General features: G+C 47.3%; 1 protein-coding gene across 2 annotated transcripts; it reads left to right on the forward strand.

Annotated features, from left to right (window-relative positions):
• The first annotated feature begins 5,251 nt into the window (after nucleotides 1–5,251).
• Nucleotides 5,252–10,227, forward strand: LOC120730646 (hepatitis A virus cellular receptor 1 homolog). 2 transcript variants are annotated; one of them, XM_040027092.1, is made up of 6 exons: nucleotides 5,252–6,458; nucleotides 6,535–6,614; nucleotides 6,745–7,086; nucleotides 8,139–8,233; nucleotides 9,077–9,185; nucleotides 9,408–10,227. In XM_040027092.1, exons 2-6 carry the CDS (start codon nucleotides 6,539–6,541, stop codon nucleotides 9,485–9,487), a joined length of 702 nt encoding a protein of 233 aa, XP_039883026.1. In that variant the 5' UTR covers nucleotides 5,252–6,458; nucleotides 6,535–6,538; the 3' UTR covers nucleotides 9,488–10,227. The 2 variants fall into 2 exon arrangements, with proteins under 2 accessions (XP_039883026.1, XP_039883025.1); XM_040027091.1 differs by having other exon boundaries at nucleotides 5,252–6,614.
• Nucleotides 10,228–16,241: the final 6,014 nt, after the last annotated feature.

Consider the following 16,241-nt stretch of genomic DNA (forward strand, 5'->3'; position numbering starts at 1 on the left):
ATAAAATGTCATGGTCCTGGGTCGAGCGACCCAGTATTTGAGTTTCATGTATCTTTTGTATTCATCAAATCAAATCAAATCAAATCACTTTTTATTGTCACATCACATGTGCAGGTACATTGGTACAGCACATGTGAGTGAAATTCTTGTGTGCGAGCTTCACAAGCAACAGAGTTGTGCAAAATACAATAATGTAAACAAGCAAAATACAAGAATGGCTACATCTGAAACTAATAAATATATGTACAATATATAATAGTATATGCATTTCTGGATGTGTATACTAAATATTTTTCTACGTGTGTGTGTGTGTGTGTGTGTGTGTGTGTGTGTGTGTGTGTGTGTGTGTGTGTCTGTGTACACATATTTTACAAATTAAATAGAGTAAACAATAAATAAAATATATAAAATAAAATATACAGAGTGAGACATGTGCAAAACAGTGGCGTTACTGTACAGTATGGAGTGCATAATGTTGAAGTTCCAGTAGTGAAGCTGAGGTGTCTATGACGTGTTCAGCAGTCTGATGGCCTGGTGGAAGAAGCTGTCTCTCAGTCTGCTGGTACGGGACCGGATGCTGCAGAACCTCCTTCCTGATGGAAGTAGTCTGAACAGTTTATGGCTGGGGTGACTGGAGTCCTTGATGATCCTCCCCGCTTTCCTCAGGCACCGCTTCCTGTAGATGTCTTGGAGGGAGGGAAGCTCACCTCCAATTATCCGTTCAGAGCACCGCACTACTCGCTGGAGAGCTTTGCAGTTGTAGGCGGTGCTGTTGCCATACCAGGTGGTGATGCATCCAGTGAGGATGCTCTCAATGGCACAGTGATAGAAGGTCCTGAGGATGCGGGGGCTCATGCTGAATCTTTTCAGTCTCCTGAGAAAGAAGAGGCGCTGCTGCGCCTTCTTCACTGTTTTGTTTGTGTGTACTGACCACGTAAGATCCTCAGCCAGATGTACTCCAAGGAACCGGAAGCTGCTCACTCTCTCCACAGCAGCGCCGTTGATGGTGATGGGGGTGTGTACTTCTCTGCACCTCCGGAAGTCCACTATCAACTCCTTTGTCTTTGCGACGTTGAGGGTGAGATGGTTGTCTTGACACCAGTGGGTCAGGGCGCTGACCTCCTCCCTGTAAGCCGTCTCATCACCGTTGGTGATAAGACCCACCACTGTAGTGTTGTCCGCAAACTTCACAATGATGTTGGAGTTGTTAGTGGCTGTGCAGTCGTAGGTGTAGAGTGAGTACAGGAGAGGGCTCAGTACACACCCCTGTGGAGCACCAGTGTTCAGTGTGACGGGGGATGAGGTGATGCTGCCCAGTCTGACCACCTGGCGTCTGTCAGACAGGAAGCTAAGGATCCAGCTGCAGAGGGAGCTGCTCAGTCCTAGATCCTGCAGTTTCCTGTCCAGCTTCGAGGGAACGATGGTATTGAATGCTGAGCTGTAATCTACAAACAGCATTCTCACATACGTGTCTCTCTTCTCCAGGTGTGACAGGGCAGTGTGTAGTGTCAGGGCTATGGCATCATCAGTGGACCTGTTGTGGCGGTATGCGAACTGTAGAGGGTCCAGTGAGTCGGGTAGTGCAGAGCAGATGAAGTCCCTGACCAGCTTCTCGAAGCATTTGCTTACGATGGGGGTCAGGGCTACAGGTCGCCAGTCGTTCAATGAGGAGATGGTGGAGGATTTGGGTACAGGGACGACTGGTGGCCATTTTGAAGCAGGCTGGGACTACAGACAGAGAGAGGGAAAGGTTGAAGATGTGCGTGAACACTCCAGCCAGCTGAGCCGCGCATGACTTGAGGACGCGGCCGGGAATCCCGTCCGGACCAGTAGCTTTGCGTGCGTTCACCTTCCTGAAGCACTTCCGCACATCCTCCTCAGACACAGTGTACGCACTGACGTCATCCGCGGTGCGCACACTGTCCGGTCTCATGGTGTTCGCTGCGTCGAATCTAGCGTAGAATACGTTTAGATCCTCACACAGAGAGGCCGTGGTCTGCGGTGTGCTGGTTTTCCCTCTAAAGTCTGTGATCGTGTTTAGTCCCTGCCACATACTCCGAGGGTTGTCAAACTGTTGCTCCACCCTGTCCCTGTACTCACGTTTGGCTGCTTTGATCATCTTCCGGAGTTGGTAATGTGCGTGTTTGTAGTCCGATGTGTTCGCGGAGGCAAAGGCGGTGCTCCGTGCCGCCAGTGCCGCGCGAACATCTCCGTTAATCCAGGGTTTTTGATTTGGGAAGGATTTAACTGTTCTGGATGGGACGACATCTTCCACGCATTTCCTGATAAATCCACAGACTGAGTCTGTGTATTCATCAATGTCCCTAGCAGCCACGTGAAACATTTCCCAGTCCGCGTGATCAAAACAGTCCCGCAGCGCAGACTCCGATTGGTCCGTCCAACAGTGCACCGCCCTCCGGGTTGGAGCTTCCTGTTTCAGCTTCTGCCTGTAGGCGGGCAGGAGCAGGAGCATTTGCACCTAGCTTAGTTCACCTAGTTAATTTCTAGATTGCTGTTTAGTCTTGTTCCTTAGTTGTTTATGTCATCTCCCCCTGTACTAAGTCTCCCTGGTTCATGCGTCATGTCTGCGTGGTTATGTTTAGTTCATGTCATGTCTGATCTCCATGTTTCCTGTTTTACTTTGAAAGTCTGTATTCATTGTCAGCGTATTCAGTTTCACTTCTCCTGTCCTGTCGTTAGGTTCATGTGTGTCAGCTGTGCTCCCATGTGTGACCACTTCCCCTGATCATCCCTCATGTGTATTTAGTCTCTGTGTTTCATGTTGTCTGTGTTCCCACCCTCCATGTTGTCACAGCCAGTCGTAGTATTCATAGTTATGGTTTCCTGTGTCTTCATAGTTTTACTTTCCCAGTTTAGTTTGTCACTACGTTTCTGCCTTGTCTGCACTCCTTGTCACCAGCCACAATAAAGGCTCGCTTTCAGTTAAGTTTACTCCAGTCTGCTCTTGTGTGTTTGCACCTGGGTCCACCACACACACCACTGCACGGTCTGCCTCCTCAGATCATGACAACAAAATGTGGGAAAGTTCAAGGGGGCCCAATATTTATGCAAGCCACTGTAGACATCTATGCTTGTTGGGAGAAGTTCTGATTGTGCAGTCTGACAGCTGTAGGGAGGAAGGACCTGCAGAAACGCTCCTTCATGCGTCGAGGATGCAGCAGTCTGTCACTGAAGCAGCTCTGCAGCAACATTTACATGCATGGGCTGGGAGACTCTGTCCATCAGAGATGTTATTTTGGCCAGAGTCCTTCTGTCTCCCACCACCTGCACTGGGTCCAGGGTGCATCCCAGAACAGAGCTGGCCTTCCTCATGAGTTTATCCAGCCTCTTCCTCTCAGCTGCTGATAAACTGCTGCTCCAACATACCACACTGTAAAAAATGACAGATGCCACCACAGAGTCATAGAAGGTCTTTAAAAGCGCTCCCTGGACTCCAAATGACCTCAGCAGGTAGAGTCTGCTCTGACCCTTCCTGTAAAGAGCATCAGTGTTGTGGCTCCAGTCCAGTTTATTATTCAGGTGAACACCCAGGTACCTATAGGAGTCCACTATCTCAATGTCCCTGGATGTTCACCGGTGTCAGTGTGGTGGGTCTGCGTCTCCGGAAGGTTGTGATCTGAGCCCCCCAGGGGAGGCAGAGGTGATGAGCTGTATGCCTCCTTGGTGTTAGCATACAATTAATCGTCGTCATGAAGACAAAGAAGGAAAATGTTCATTTAACCTGATTAAAAACTGACAGTCTGATTAGTGATCATGTGATTATTATTATTATTAAACAGCTGTTTGATCCTGTGATCATTCTGATTGGTGATGTTATTGATCAGCTCCTCTGATTGGATCCTGTTAATTATATATATCATTAGTGTTGATGTAAACTTCCTGTCAGCAGTTTAAACCATGTTTCATTCAACCGTCACGTGACTGTGACGTCAGAGGGGACGAACTGACAGCAGTGAGCAGAGCGCCCCCTGTTGACCTGCACAGTTTCTGACCAATGGGATCACAAAGCTTCCGTGCGTCCTTCAGCAGAGGAGACACTGGAGCATCCTTTGTGAAGGGGAGGAGGAAATGCCGTCCCATAATTCATAGCGACGGAGCATTCAAAGTAAAGAGCACCATCATGTACACCTTCATCATAACTGTTTGCATTTCATCCAGAAGCTGCTGATGTACTCAGTTTGTATCAGCAGCCGCTACACTCACAGCTCAACCCGCTGCAATAAAACTTCTTCCTGTTGACTCTGAAGGTTATGTTCCAGATTAATGGTTGTAAATGGTAAATGGCCTGTATTTGTGTAGTGCTTTACTACCCTAGGGACCCCAAAGCGCTTTACACATTCAGTCATCCACCCATTCACACACACATTCAAACACTGGTTGTGTGTGATTGTGCAGCAGCATCAGTGCGTTTAGTGCAGTAAACTGTGTCGACTGCAGTTCACGTGTTGTGTTTGTGAAGGTGAAACTAATAGAAGTGGTCCTGTGCTCAGGTTTGAGCCCCAGCCGGACTCTGAGCCTCTCTGTGAGCAGACGTGGATTACTCGATTACTCTGCAGTGTACAGAAACATCCACTGACTGCTGTGAGGTCTGTGAGCGGCCTCTGCTTCCTGAAACATCACTGACCCAAACCCGCCCAGCTCCTTCAAAGTGAATCACATGGATGTTGCTCACGTTCATTACAGCACTAATAACACGACTCGTCTTTATTATTGTTGCAAACGTGATGTGTCTGTGCTTTTATTTTGATGGTGTCGTGTTTCCTGAAGTGACGTAGCAAAAGTAAAGCACAGTCCTCGGTAACGTCAGGCGAGTGACCGTCAGCTGTTTCCACCTGAGCAGGTGAGTCCCACTGAGTGTGTGTGTCAGTGTTACACACACTCACCTGTTCAGGTGTGATGAATTTCAGTCAGACTGAAGCAGGTGTGTGTTCACACTCACGACTGTCCCGGGAATCAGAACCAGAAAAAAAGGCATTTAAAAGGTTACCATGGCGAGTTTAAGTCCAAAGGAGCGAGAGAAAAACTCTTGTAGTCAGTGAGACTGTTTCTAATGTCGCTATGCTGGACGACTGTAATTCATTATTATCAGGAAGTCCTAAAAACTCACTGAAAAGCCTTCAGCTGATCCAAAATGCTGCAGCAAGAGTCCTGACAGGGACTAGAAAGAGAGCAGATTTCTCCTGTTTTGGCTTCTCTTCGGTCTGCCTCTGAGTCTGCGTCTGTATCTCTGTCTGTCTATGGCGTCACCCCGTCTGTTTGTGAATCTGTCTGTCTAGTTCAGCGTCTTGTCTGGTTCCCTGTGTCTGAGTTTCCTGTTTTATTGTGAAGGTCTGTGTCTCATGTGAGTGTGCTGAGGTTACGTTTCCCCTGTCTCGTCAGCTGTGATTTCTCCCAGGTGTGTTCCCCTCCTGTCTCTCATCCCTTGATTACTGCCGTCTGTGTAATGAAGCCCTGTGTTTCTCTGTGTCAGTGTTGCGTCGTACCTTCGACTAGCTGTGTGTTCTGCTTCCGTGTTTCGTCACCTGCTCCAGTTTAGTGTTTCAGTCCTCAGTTCCACTGTTACGACCTTTGTTTTTCTTTTAGTGAGTTTATTTAGTACGAGGTTTCTCCCAGCAATAAAGCTGCGCTTAAAGTCTCACTTCCATGTCTGAGTTCTGCATTTTGGGTCCACCACTCCTGCTTGCCTGCCTGCCACACAGCCAACCATGATACTATTAAATAACCACATTACTTGTTAACATACCATACACAGATTAACGAATTAGAATATTTCACTCAGCATGAATGCACTGCAACCTCAACAACTTTCTCGAGAACATCAAATGTGTCCATTAACTTGAAAGTACACTTAACCAAAGCTGCAAATTCAACAGTTTTGTGCAAAAAGCAGGTAGCGATTTCACAATGGCTTAAAAAATCAAGTATCCACTTCAATAAAGTGCTGATATTTAACTGTTTTACAAATATGACAAAGGAGTTGTGTTAAATTACAGCCAGATGCTGTTAAGTTGGGGTTTTGTGCCGTGCACATGCTCAGAAACAACGGGTAGGATGGTTTGTGAGGTAGGCTGTATGCCCAGAACACCGGCACAGTAAAGAAGTTGCTTCAGTGCTGCAGGGTTGTTTTCACAGGTATCTGTACTTGAACGCGTCCTCTGCCTCTGAGCAGGATACTGAGGACACGAGCGTCTGACCGATCTCGCTGACAACGAGCCAGAGACCAGCTCGAGTATTTAAGGATCAATAATCTGAATGAATCTGAAATATTGAACGTCTGTTCCTCTGCCTGCAGGTCAATAAAAGCTGACTCATCTCTGAGTCTGTGGCTGGTCTGCAGAACGAGCTGCTGTTAGCAGGAAGTGAAGGGCGGACATGACAAACCACAGAGTCATGTGACAGCAGAAGAAGAACGACACGGAGCAGCTCTGAGACTGAAGGTTTGTCCGGCTCTTTACTCCTGCAGAGTGTTTCAGAGGAGAGCGGGCGAGCTGATGATGTCTGTATGTTCTACAGAGTGATGAAGACTCCGAGGGCTTCAGCAGCCTGCGGGGAAATAACCAGGCTTCCTGTGATGCTGCTCGTCCTCCTGTCAGGCACGTACGCCTCCGTCACTCCTGCTGTCACTCTGTTTGCTCGGCTCTCTCTCTATTTGAACAAAATCACTTTTTTATTCTTTGAATAAAAAATCAAACTGTCTTTAACTTCCTGTTTCTGTGTTTCCAGTCTGTGAATGTGACAGCGTGGAGGTCAAAGGTCACACAGGTCAAGACATCACTCTGTCCTGTAAATATGACAGGAAATATCACGGCGCTCTGTCAGCGTGCTGGCAGCGAGGAGAGATACCAGCCAGAGGCTGCTCCAATCAGCTGATCTCCACAGATGGACTCAGAGTGGAAACCAGAGCTCCCAGCAGGTATGAGCTGCTGGGCCGACTGGAGGACGGAGACGTCTCTCTGACCATAAAGAGCCTGACAGAGGGAGACGCTGGACGATACGGCTGCAGGGTGGAGATACCCGGCTGGTTCAACGATGAGAAGCATCACATCGATGTGAGCGTCGTCACAGGTGAGGAAAATACACCGAAGCTGTAAATGTAAAGACAACATCCCGTCGTATCAGGGTCAAGTGTTCCTGTCCAGAGCTGCATGTTCACTCAGAGACGAACATGCTCAAAGTGCATTTTCTTAGCTTATTAGCAGCTGAAGGTTCAAGTTAAACAACGGCTGCTGTACAAAGAGCCCCGCCCCCACACAGGACAGTATCATGTGTGGTAAACAGGACTCTCAGGTGATTGGTCAGAAGTTCTCCTTATGTGGCAGACATCCAGCTCACGTTTCTTCTTCTGCAACTTTCTGAAACACTTCTGCAAGCAACACTCCCGTCACCATGGCAACCACCTCTCGCTCCCCTCTCAGACCTGCAGGATGCATCCCATAACGGCAGAGTTGTGGCCCTGTGGTCTTGCAGGTATCACAAACCCGTCCACGTTCCTGTGAAGGCTCTCAGTCTTGTGTCTGTTGGTATCACAGGAACAGCCTACGTCTAAAACTCGATGCAGCATCAGCCTTACAGATGAAAATGAATCCCAGCAACGCCCAAACAGACCTGTTACCACGAGCACATCACCCACACACGGTCCTGCTCTGAGGTAATCCACTCACCAACAACACAGAAGGAGGAAATGATTTCCCCAAACCTGCATCCTCTCTGAAACTCGAGCTGTCCGTCTGTCTTTAGTCTGTCTTCCTGTGGACGGTTTAGGAAAACGACTCGAACAAGGACATTTTTAATAACTGGAGGTTCAATCAAACCTCAGTATTACCTTAAAATAGTGCCGATCACTTCCTGTGGAAATCTGTGCGAACTGATTGGACTGCAGCTTCACACACACAGTTGATCTGCTGAAGAGTTAAATGTGTGACAGCTGGTTGGAGCCTCCCCGCTGTGGTGCTTCACGTCCGCTGTAAACTCAGAATGTAGTTAAACATGAGGCGGAGCTGTTTCAGCTCCATCTACCACAGCAGCTTTGCATGACTGTCAGTTCATAATAATCCATCTTTGTCTTACACACTAACTTCCTGTAAAACCGAACAATTAACAACTCAAACTCTGTTTAGCTCCTCACATCTTCACCACCATCACCACCGTGGTGGGACAAACAGGAAGTGATGTCACAGCCACAGGCTCGATGCCGACGCAGACTCCGACCGAGGTAAGTTGGGCCTTTTTTTTAATTCTCTTTTTTTAGTTCAGGTTAAATGAATTTCACAGAAAATGTGATTAATAAACGTGTTGTTGTTTATTAATCACTGTGTTACGTTCAAACATCCACCAAAGTGTCAGAAATGAGCTCAACACGATCACATGTCGGCGACTGTGATGAGAATGTTATTGACACCCTCCTCTCCACGAGACGTCTGGGCCCGGGAGAGCCCGAGTGTCCTGGAGGGACGCTCCCTGCCGGATACACGACGGACGGGTGGAGGAACTGGAAAGACTGTCGATCGAGGACATTGAAGACATCTACCTTTTCAAACCATGATAACAGGGTTGCTGATGGAGCTGGCTTGTAATAATTGCATCATCATGACTGCGTCTACATCGGCTCACCGCCTCACCCACCCCTGTTGCTTGTGGTGTTGTGACGTGAACATGTGTGTGCTCTCTGTGCAGAGGAGCTTCTTTTGTTTCTGTTCTCGTGCTGAGTGCAGGTTTCTCCTTCCTCTGCTTTCCCATTGGATTCTACATGTCATTGCTTTTCCACATTACTACCTGTCTCCGACCTGTCATCCAACGTCATGTCTGTGCTATGTATGTATGGTCGGGGAGGGGGGGGTCCAATTTTGTAGACTTTGCATGTGACAAATAAAAGGCTTGATTGATTGATTGATTGATTGATTGATTGATTGATTGATTTATTGATTGATTGATTGAAACAGTGGTTGCTGTTCCTGTTGGTGTTTTTAATGGGAGGGACATCCTGCTGCTGCTCTGACCTCAGCTTCACCTTCAGGCTGCTGATTGGTTCACAGGTCACATGACTTCATGTTTACAGGTGAGGATCACAGCTGTGCAGCAGGAGGACCACCTGGAAAACTTCATCTGGAACTCAGTGAGGCTGACCTTCATCATCTTCATCCCTGCTCTGCTGACTGCAGCTCACAGTCAGTACACACACACACACACACACACACACACACACACACACACACACACACACACACACACACACACACACAGTCTGACGGTCATTAAATGTCGCCCTCATGTGGTCAGACTCAGGTATTACACCATTAAATATCTCTCCATATGTTTCCATTTCACATCAGACTGAACAAAGACAGACACCTTTTTTTAATCATTTATTTGATTAAATTCACCTGCAGGGGTTTGGAGGCGGGATCAGAGACTGCAGACGGACATCAGGCTGAACCAATCAGACAAGGAGGAGGGCAGTCCTCTGTAAAGATCACCTTGAACAGCTGAATGAAGGGAACAGCTGATCATGATTGTGCAGTCAGGTGCATTTGCTCCCACCATGGGGGCAGAGACCCTGTGGGGTCTGAACAGTTGAACAGTCAGCTGAGACCTGATGGCAGCCCCACAATGATGTGCTGCAACGACAGGAGGACATCTCCACTTTACTGATGAATAACATGAACGAGCTGTGCGGATCAGCACAGACACTTTGAACACATTCCTGTAACAATTATTCAATTGACCTCGAGTCAGACAGATCCAGTCCCAGCATGCTTTGCTTCAGACTAATTAACTGCCAGGAAGCAGCAAGTCACCAGTGTGGGTCACATCTGGAAGAACAGCAGCACCTGTCTATGTACAGCACTGCAACCTTCAGCAGAAATGCCCTTGCTATGGAGGCTGGGCCCAGATGCATAAAGCTTCACGCTTTAAGCTCACGGCCTTAGACATGGCCCCAGCCCCAGCAGAGGCCACAGCCTGCTGACGAAGAATCTCAGTCCATCCATTCTCTTCTGCATTTGACTTCAGGTCATGGAGCGGTTGGAGCCCATCCTACCCCCTGTACCCCCTGGACAGGTATCAGGTTTAACTTCCCACAGACAGGACAAAGACACGCTGTGGATAACATCTAATGGTGTATGGTCTACCTTACAACATGAAGCGCCTTGCTGCTGTGGGGATTTGGCGCCATATAAATAACACTTCGTGGTCCTCGTCTTAACAGATGTGCTATAAATAAAATTTGTCTTACTTACTCCAGATGCTACATATTATAAGGTAGAAACTCTAGAGGCGGTCTTTACTGTCACGTCTGCTGACTGCAGCTTCTTCTACAGTTTCTCCTCTGACAGCACAAGAAAGAAAACTCACCAGCTTTAAAACACGATTTACATCATCTGAGGTTCTCACTGAGAGAACATTTCAAGAATGTCCCCAAACTAACATGATCAATAATAATTAATCATTCGTTTTAAATCAAATAGGATAATAAAAATGATGATACTGATGAAGACTGGTGAATATTGTGTTGATGATGTGACTTGAACGAGGTGCTGCTGAGTGATTGTTCTTCACTGTGTAATACACGCCTGCTTCCTGACTTTAGCAGCAGTAGTACGACCCACTCCAGCTCCCACTCCAGCTCCCGCTGCAGCTCCCACTCCAGCTCCCACTGCAGCTCCTGCAGCTCCAACCAACAGTCCCACTGGACCAGCTGCAGCTCCAACAGTAAGCTCGGTGCCAATCGCAGCACCGACTCCAGCGGCAGCTCCAGCTGCCCCGAATAAACTCGTTGTTTCTTCTGCTTCATATCTTGCTTCAGTGGCCGTTAGCCCAGCCTGTCCTCCTGAAGTAGCTCCATCTCTTTGGTTATAACATTCTCTGCCTTCTCAAACATCTCATTGGTGTAGCAGCTTCCTCCGGTTCCCTGAACCATGGTGTTGATCTTCTCCAGCAGCTCTCTGACCTGAGCAGGATCTTTGCTTCTGTTGTTAAACACATGATATCCTCCTCCACAATGACAGATGACGTCACCGAGAGCTGGATTTTCCCTGATGGAAGTTCCTGTGGTGACTCTCCCACGCTCCAGGTCATCTCCACGTGTGAACAAGGCCATGGTGTGAATCTCTCTGTGAATCTGTCCACACGGAGCAGCAAAGGAGATGGATCTCCTGACCTCTGTCTTCATCTCCTCTTCAGTTTGAACATTATCAAGCACACCTGGAGTATCGACCACAGCCAGTTTTTGACCTTCAAACATTTCCTTCTGACACTCTGAAGTTACCGAGTTTGGAGATGGTTTAGATTCAAAAGCATCCTCTCCTCCTAAGATGGTGTTTCCTGATGCACCAGATCCAGTTATTCCAAGGAGCACCATCCTGAGGTCTGGTTTCTCTTTTATCTCTTTCTTTTGTGGTTCCTCTGACTCTGTTAAAGAAAGTAGAGAACTTCAGTGATTTCACCACATTTTGCAACTGAGGACTAAGTCACGGTGAAGCCGCATTCGCAGTGTGAAAACGTGTTTGACCTTCCTGATTTCCATTTCTTTTATTGTAACATTTCCATAACGTATCAAGCACCAGATATTTTGTTCTCACCACAGTTTATTGAGGAGGTACAGAAAAACAGGCCAGGATGAGGCGCTTCCAGGTCGGGAATGCGCCCTGACCGTCGTCTTCACGTATGCGCCGAGTGGCGGTTCAGGGTACCCCGCCTTCTTGGAGTCCCTGAGTGGGAAAGACTCACTGGCAGTTGTCCCCACTGGCCCAAGCAGTCATTAGGTTTAGGGGAAGTCACTTTTTCACACAATATTTATGCATTGATCAAACTTATATTTTGATTTGTCTTTAATTAAGAGTAAAATGCTTTATTATTATGAAATGGAGAAAAGTTGTTTATCTCTCTGATAGTTGTTAATCGCGTCAGAACATTATTTTTCTACTTAAAGAAAACATCTGGATGTGAGTCTGTGAAGCTCAAGGAGAGCGAGGCTCGTGTGGCCTTCCCACTGACGGCTTGTTTTTCACAGACTCGCAGTATCGACGTTAAATCTTTGTCTGACTTCATTAAATATACTAAATTTATTGTACAACGAGGTGATTCAGGAAATGGAGCTGCTGCATCTGTCACTGAAAAGACACCAGAGATCAAACTTTGAGTTTTAAACACGTCTCCTCGTCAGAAAAGTCGATCTGATCGTTTAAACGTGAATCTGCCAGAGACGAGAGAAGCTACAGAGGTTTGTACTTGCTCTCTCTGCATCTGTCAGAAGTGTTGAAATCACATTTCCTCCTCGTGTCATCCACAAAGTGCTGCCATCGAGGGTTTGTTTAAACATTTAATGTTTACATTGGTTGTTTTGCTCCTGTGTTTAGATCATATTGTACAATAAAAACTGCAGAAAAACATCAACTATTGTAAAAACAAAGGAAACCAGTGAGAGGAAAAGATCAAAGAAAGATAAAACCTAAGAAAGGTAAAGTGAGTGTTGAGTCTTATTACTCTTTAATCACACTCATTTTCTAGATTGCTATTTTTAAATGTACTTGCCGAGTCGCTTGTGTTTGCTGGCCATGTTCGTCTTTTACAGTTGATGTGTGGTTTGTGTCTCTGTTGAATAGTTTCCTCTTTGTTACACCACAATTTGAGTCTGCTGTTAGCGCCTCCCTTTGAATAGGAGGAAACAGAAGCAGGTAGTTGTTGGTTGCACGTCAGCAGTTGTGTAATTTAGCGACTCCATCTGTGTGTGGTACATCACTGCTGTAGTGTGCGTGCAGCAAAGCACAAAGCCTGTGATCAACAGCCATTTTTCTGCTGCTGTTACAGATCTTTGTGAAGAAAAGAAGTGACACACACAGAGCAGCAACTTTCACTGCATGCGTTTTACTTGCAGGGAAGCGAAAGCGCACACAGTGAACGTCACGCTCGCGGGACAATCCTGCAGGTGCTGTTTGGACGGGTCATTTATCCCTGAATGCTCTCGGTCAAACATAGTGAGCTGCTCTAATGCTTGAATCACAGTGCCATTAGACCTAATGTCACACTCAGTAGCAACACTAGGACCCACGTTTCTTAATCCCTGCTTATTTCCTCCCTAATGGGGTCCCTCACACTTCTTAAATACATTTACAAGGACCTTAGGTTTAGAAATCAAATGAACAGCTCTGAGGTTCCTTTCTTTAAGAAAGGGTAGGATGGCCCCTCACGGTCTCTAAATGAACAGTGAGGTCAGTTTATGATCGTTAATATGCAAATTCTCATGACCACTGATCCATGTCCATGAGTCCCGGTCACAGAGAGGTGGGGAATGGCTGCAATCACAGCATGTAAGATGGTGACAGATGTACTCTTAGGCCCCCTCCTCCATTCAGAGATGGTCTTTCCCTCCTTGACTCCGCCCTCAAACCAGCGTTCCTCCCTGTCCAGGATGTTACATCCTCATCATTGAAAGAGTGTCCACTGGCCTGCAGGTGTAAAGACTGCAGAGTCCTGGCCTGACGAGGTGGCGCTTCTGTGTTGTGCATCCTCTCAGCCAGAGGTTGTTTGGTTTCCCCGATGTATAAATCCTGCCAATCCTCCTGCACTTAGGCAGCAGCTGACTTCCTGCATCACCTGGAGCTTTCTTTAGGTGCCTTCCTAGCTTTGACAGATGGGAAACCTGCAGTCAGCTGAGACTGAAGAAGTCACCTGATGATGACGAAACTGTCACAGTCTGGCTGGCAGACCGTGGGGAGGTGGGGAAACAGGACCCAAACGCCGGACTCTTCAGTGCAACAGTGTTTATTTACAAGGTGGTGAAGTAAACAACAATGAATCCCCAGTTTCCCAGACTCCCGTGTAGTGCTCTCTGCCCCAGTGTCCCTGCACTCCCCGTGCTCACTGCTCCTTCTCGTCCCACACTCCTCCTGAGGGGAAAACAATAGAGGCAGCCGTTACAACTTGTCCCAGCAGGCATACACTCGCACTTGACTTGCTTGAAGACTGACGTGAAGTCAAACGCGATAATCCAGCGTCGGTGGAAGCTCCATCGCTCATCTAAATAGCTCCCCCGACGAGCCCAGATGAGGAGCAGGTGTGCGGCCAGGACTTCGGGTGTGGCCAGCCCTCAAGTTAGGCCACGCCCCCAGGGCTGAAGGTGCCTGTAACTTCGCCACAGCAGAAAGGCAACACACACATACCTGCCTACATACAGATGTGCACAGGGGCAGTGCAGACGACACACCAAATAATAATAATAATAACAACAACAACAGTCATAGTCCCCACTGCCCACGGACCCCGAGTCCCCAGAGCCGGGTCCGTGACAGAAACGTTTCTCCCACTGAAAACGTCCAGATGAACAGAATCAACCTTTTGAGATTTCCTTACCTGGATGACTGAGCAGGTTCTTTTTTTAATCGAACTTTTTAAATACTAGTCCTTCAAACTAGTAAAAACATGGGTAATGGGATCCCCGGTCTCCATTACAGTCTCTGACCCAAGAATTTAGGTTTTAACCTCTCCAGTGTCCCAGTGAACAAACTATGGATGTTGTAAGATGGCGCGGCCACGTCCAGACGCCTTCCTGACCACTCCGCTCAGACTATGCACCTTTTTAGTTGTTTACTTATTTATTGCTTTGTTAAACATGGCAAAATCTTCTAGTTTTAGCAGGTGTGTTCACTTCCATCTTCAACGAGTCCCTGGCGAAGTCTGTGGTCCCCACATGCTTCAAAAGATCCACCATCATCCCTGTGCCCATGAACAGCAAACCCTCATCCCTGAACGATTACCGGCCAGTTGCACTGACCTCGGTAGTAATGAAGGTGTTTGAGAGGCTGCTGAAGAACATCATCTCCTGCTCCGTCCCAGACGCCACAGATCCGCTGAGGACGCCATCGCCTACGTCCTGCACACCACTCTCAGCCACGTGGACAAGAAACAGGGTAACTATGTGAGAATGCTGTTTGTTGATTACAGTTCAGCGTTTAACACAATAGTGCCCTGCAGACTGTTCACAAAGCTCAGGGATCTGGGACTTAACAGCCGTCTGTGTGCATGGGTGTTGGACTTCCTCACTGGGGGAACTCAGGTGGTGAGGGTGGGCAGGTGCATCTCCAACAACGATGAGGCAGCCTACATGGATGAAGTGAAGAATCTGGCATCGTGGTGCCAGGACAACCACCTCCAGCTGAACGTCTGCAAGACCAAGGAGCTGGTGGTGGACTTCAGAAGGATCCGCACAGAGAAATATGCCTGAAACCCGTAAACGAAGCAGCATCTGGCTGCAGTTTAAAGACCTTTTTGTCTCAACTTGGTCTTGACTCAGTCTGCGGCGGCTCGTCTTCTACCCGGAACTAGAAGGTTTGCCTCTATTACTCCAGTGCTCTCTGATTGGCTGCCTATTAAATTTTGTATTGATTTTAAAGTTCTGCTGCTTACTTTGAAATGCCTGAACAACCTTGCCCCTGACTAGCTCACCAACCTCCTCGGTCTCTATACTCCCAGAGGTTCTTTACGATCATCTGGTCAGTTGCTTCTGGCCCAGCCCAGGCACCGTCTGAAGACTAGGGGCGATCGTGCCTTTGCCTCTGTAGCACCAAACCTCTGCAACAGTCTTCCTGCTACCAATCGCACCTCTGACTCCATTCAATCCTTTAAAGCACGCGTGAAAAGTTACCTATTCAACCTGGCTTTTCTGACTTGCTAATTCTCACCGCTCATTAACTGCTGTATCGCTGCTCGTTTCTCTGGATAATCATGATTTCTCCCTGTTTCTACTTATTAATGCTTTTTGTTTGTTTTCTCTACTTTCTCTATTTTAACTTGTTTTAATGACTTACTGTAAATTACTCTTTATTCCTCGCTGTGAAGCACTTTGGTGTGCCCCCCTGGTTTTAAACGTGCTATATAAATAAAATTGTATTGTACTGTATCTTAACCACCATAATGACTGTGGCAGGACAAACAGGAAGTGATGTCACAGCCACGGACTGGATGACGACACAGACTCAGACTGAGGTAAGTTGGTTTTTTAATTCTCTTTTTTCAGTTCAGGTCAAATTAATTTCACAGAATAATTAAAATGTGTTTAATAAACATTATTGTTTATTAATCACTGTGTTACATTCAAACATCCACAAAAGTGTCAGAAACAAGTTCAGCGTGGTCGCATGTGGACGACTGTGATGAGAGCGTCACCTGCTGAGATTCAGCGAGCTTAAGAAATCTGCTTCTCTTCAAGTGTCGGCAGTTTCCCTACA

The sequence above is a fragment of the Simochromis diagramma genome, unplaced genomic scaffold (genome assembly GCF_900408965.1).
Source record: "Simochromis diagramma unplaced genomic scaffold, fSimDia1.1 OVJJ01000773.1, whole genome shotgun sequence".
NCBI lineage: Eukaryota > Metazoa > Chordata > Actinopteri > Cichliformes > Cichlidae > Simochromis > Simochromis diagramma.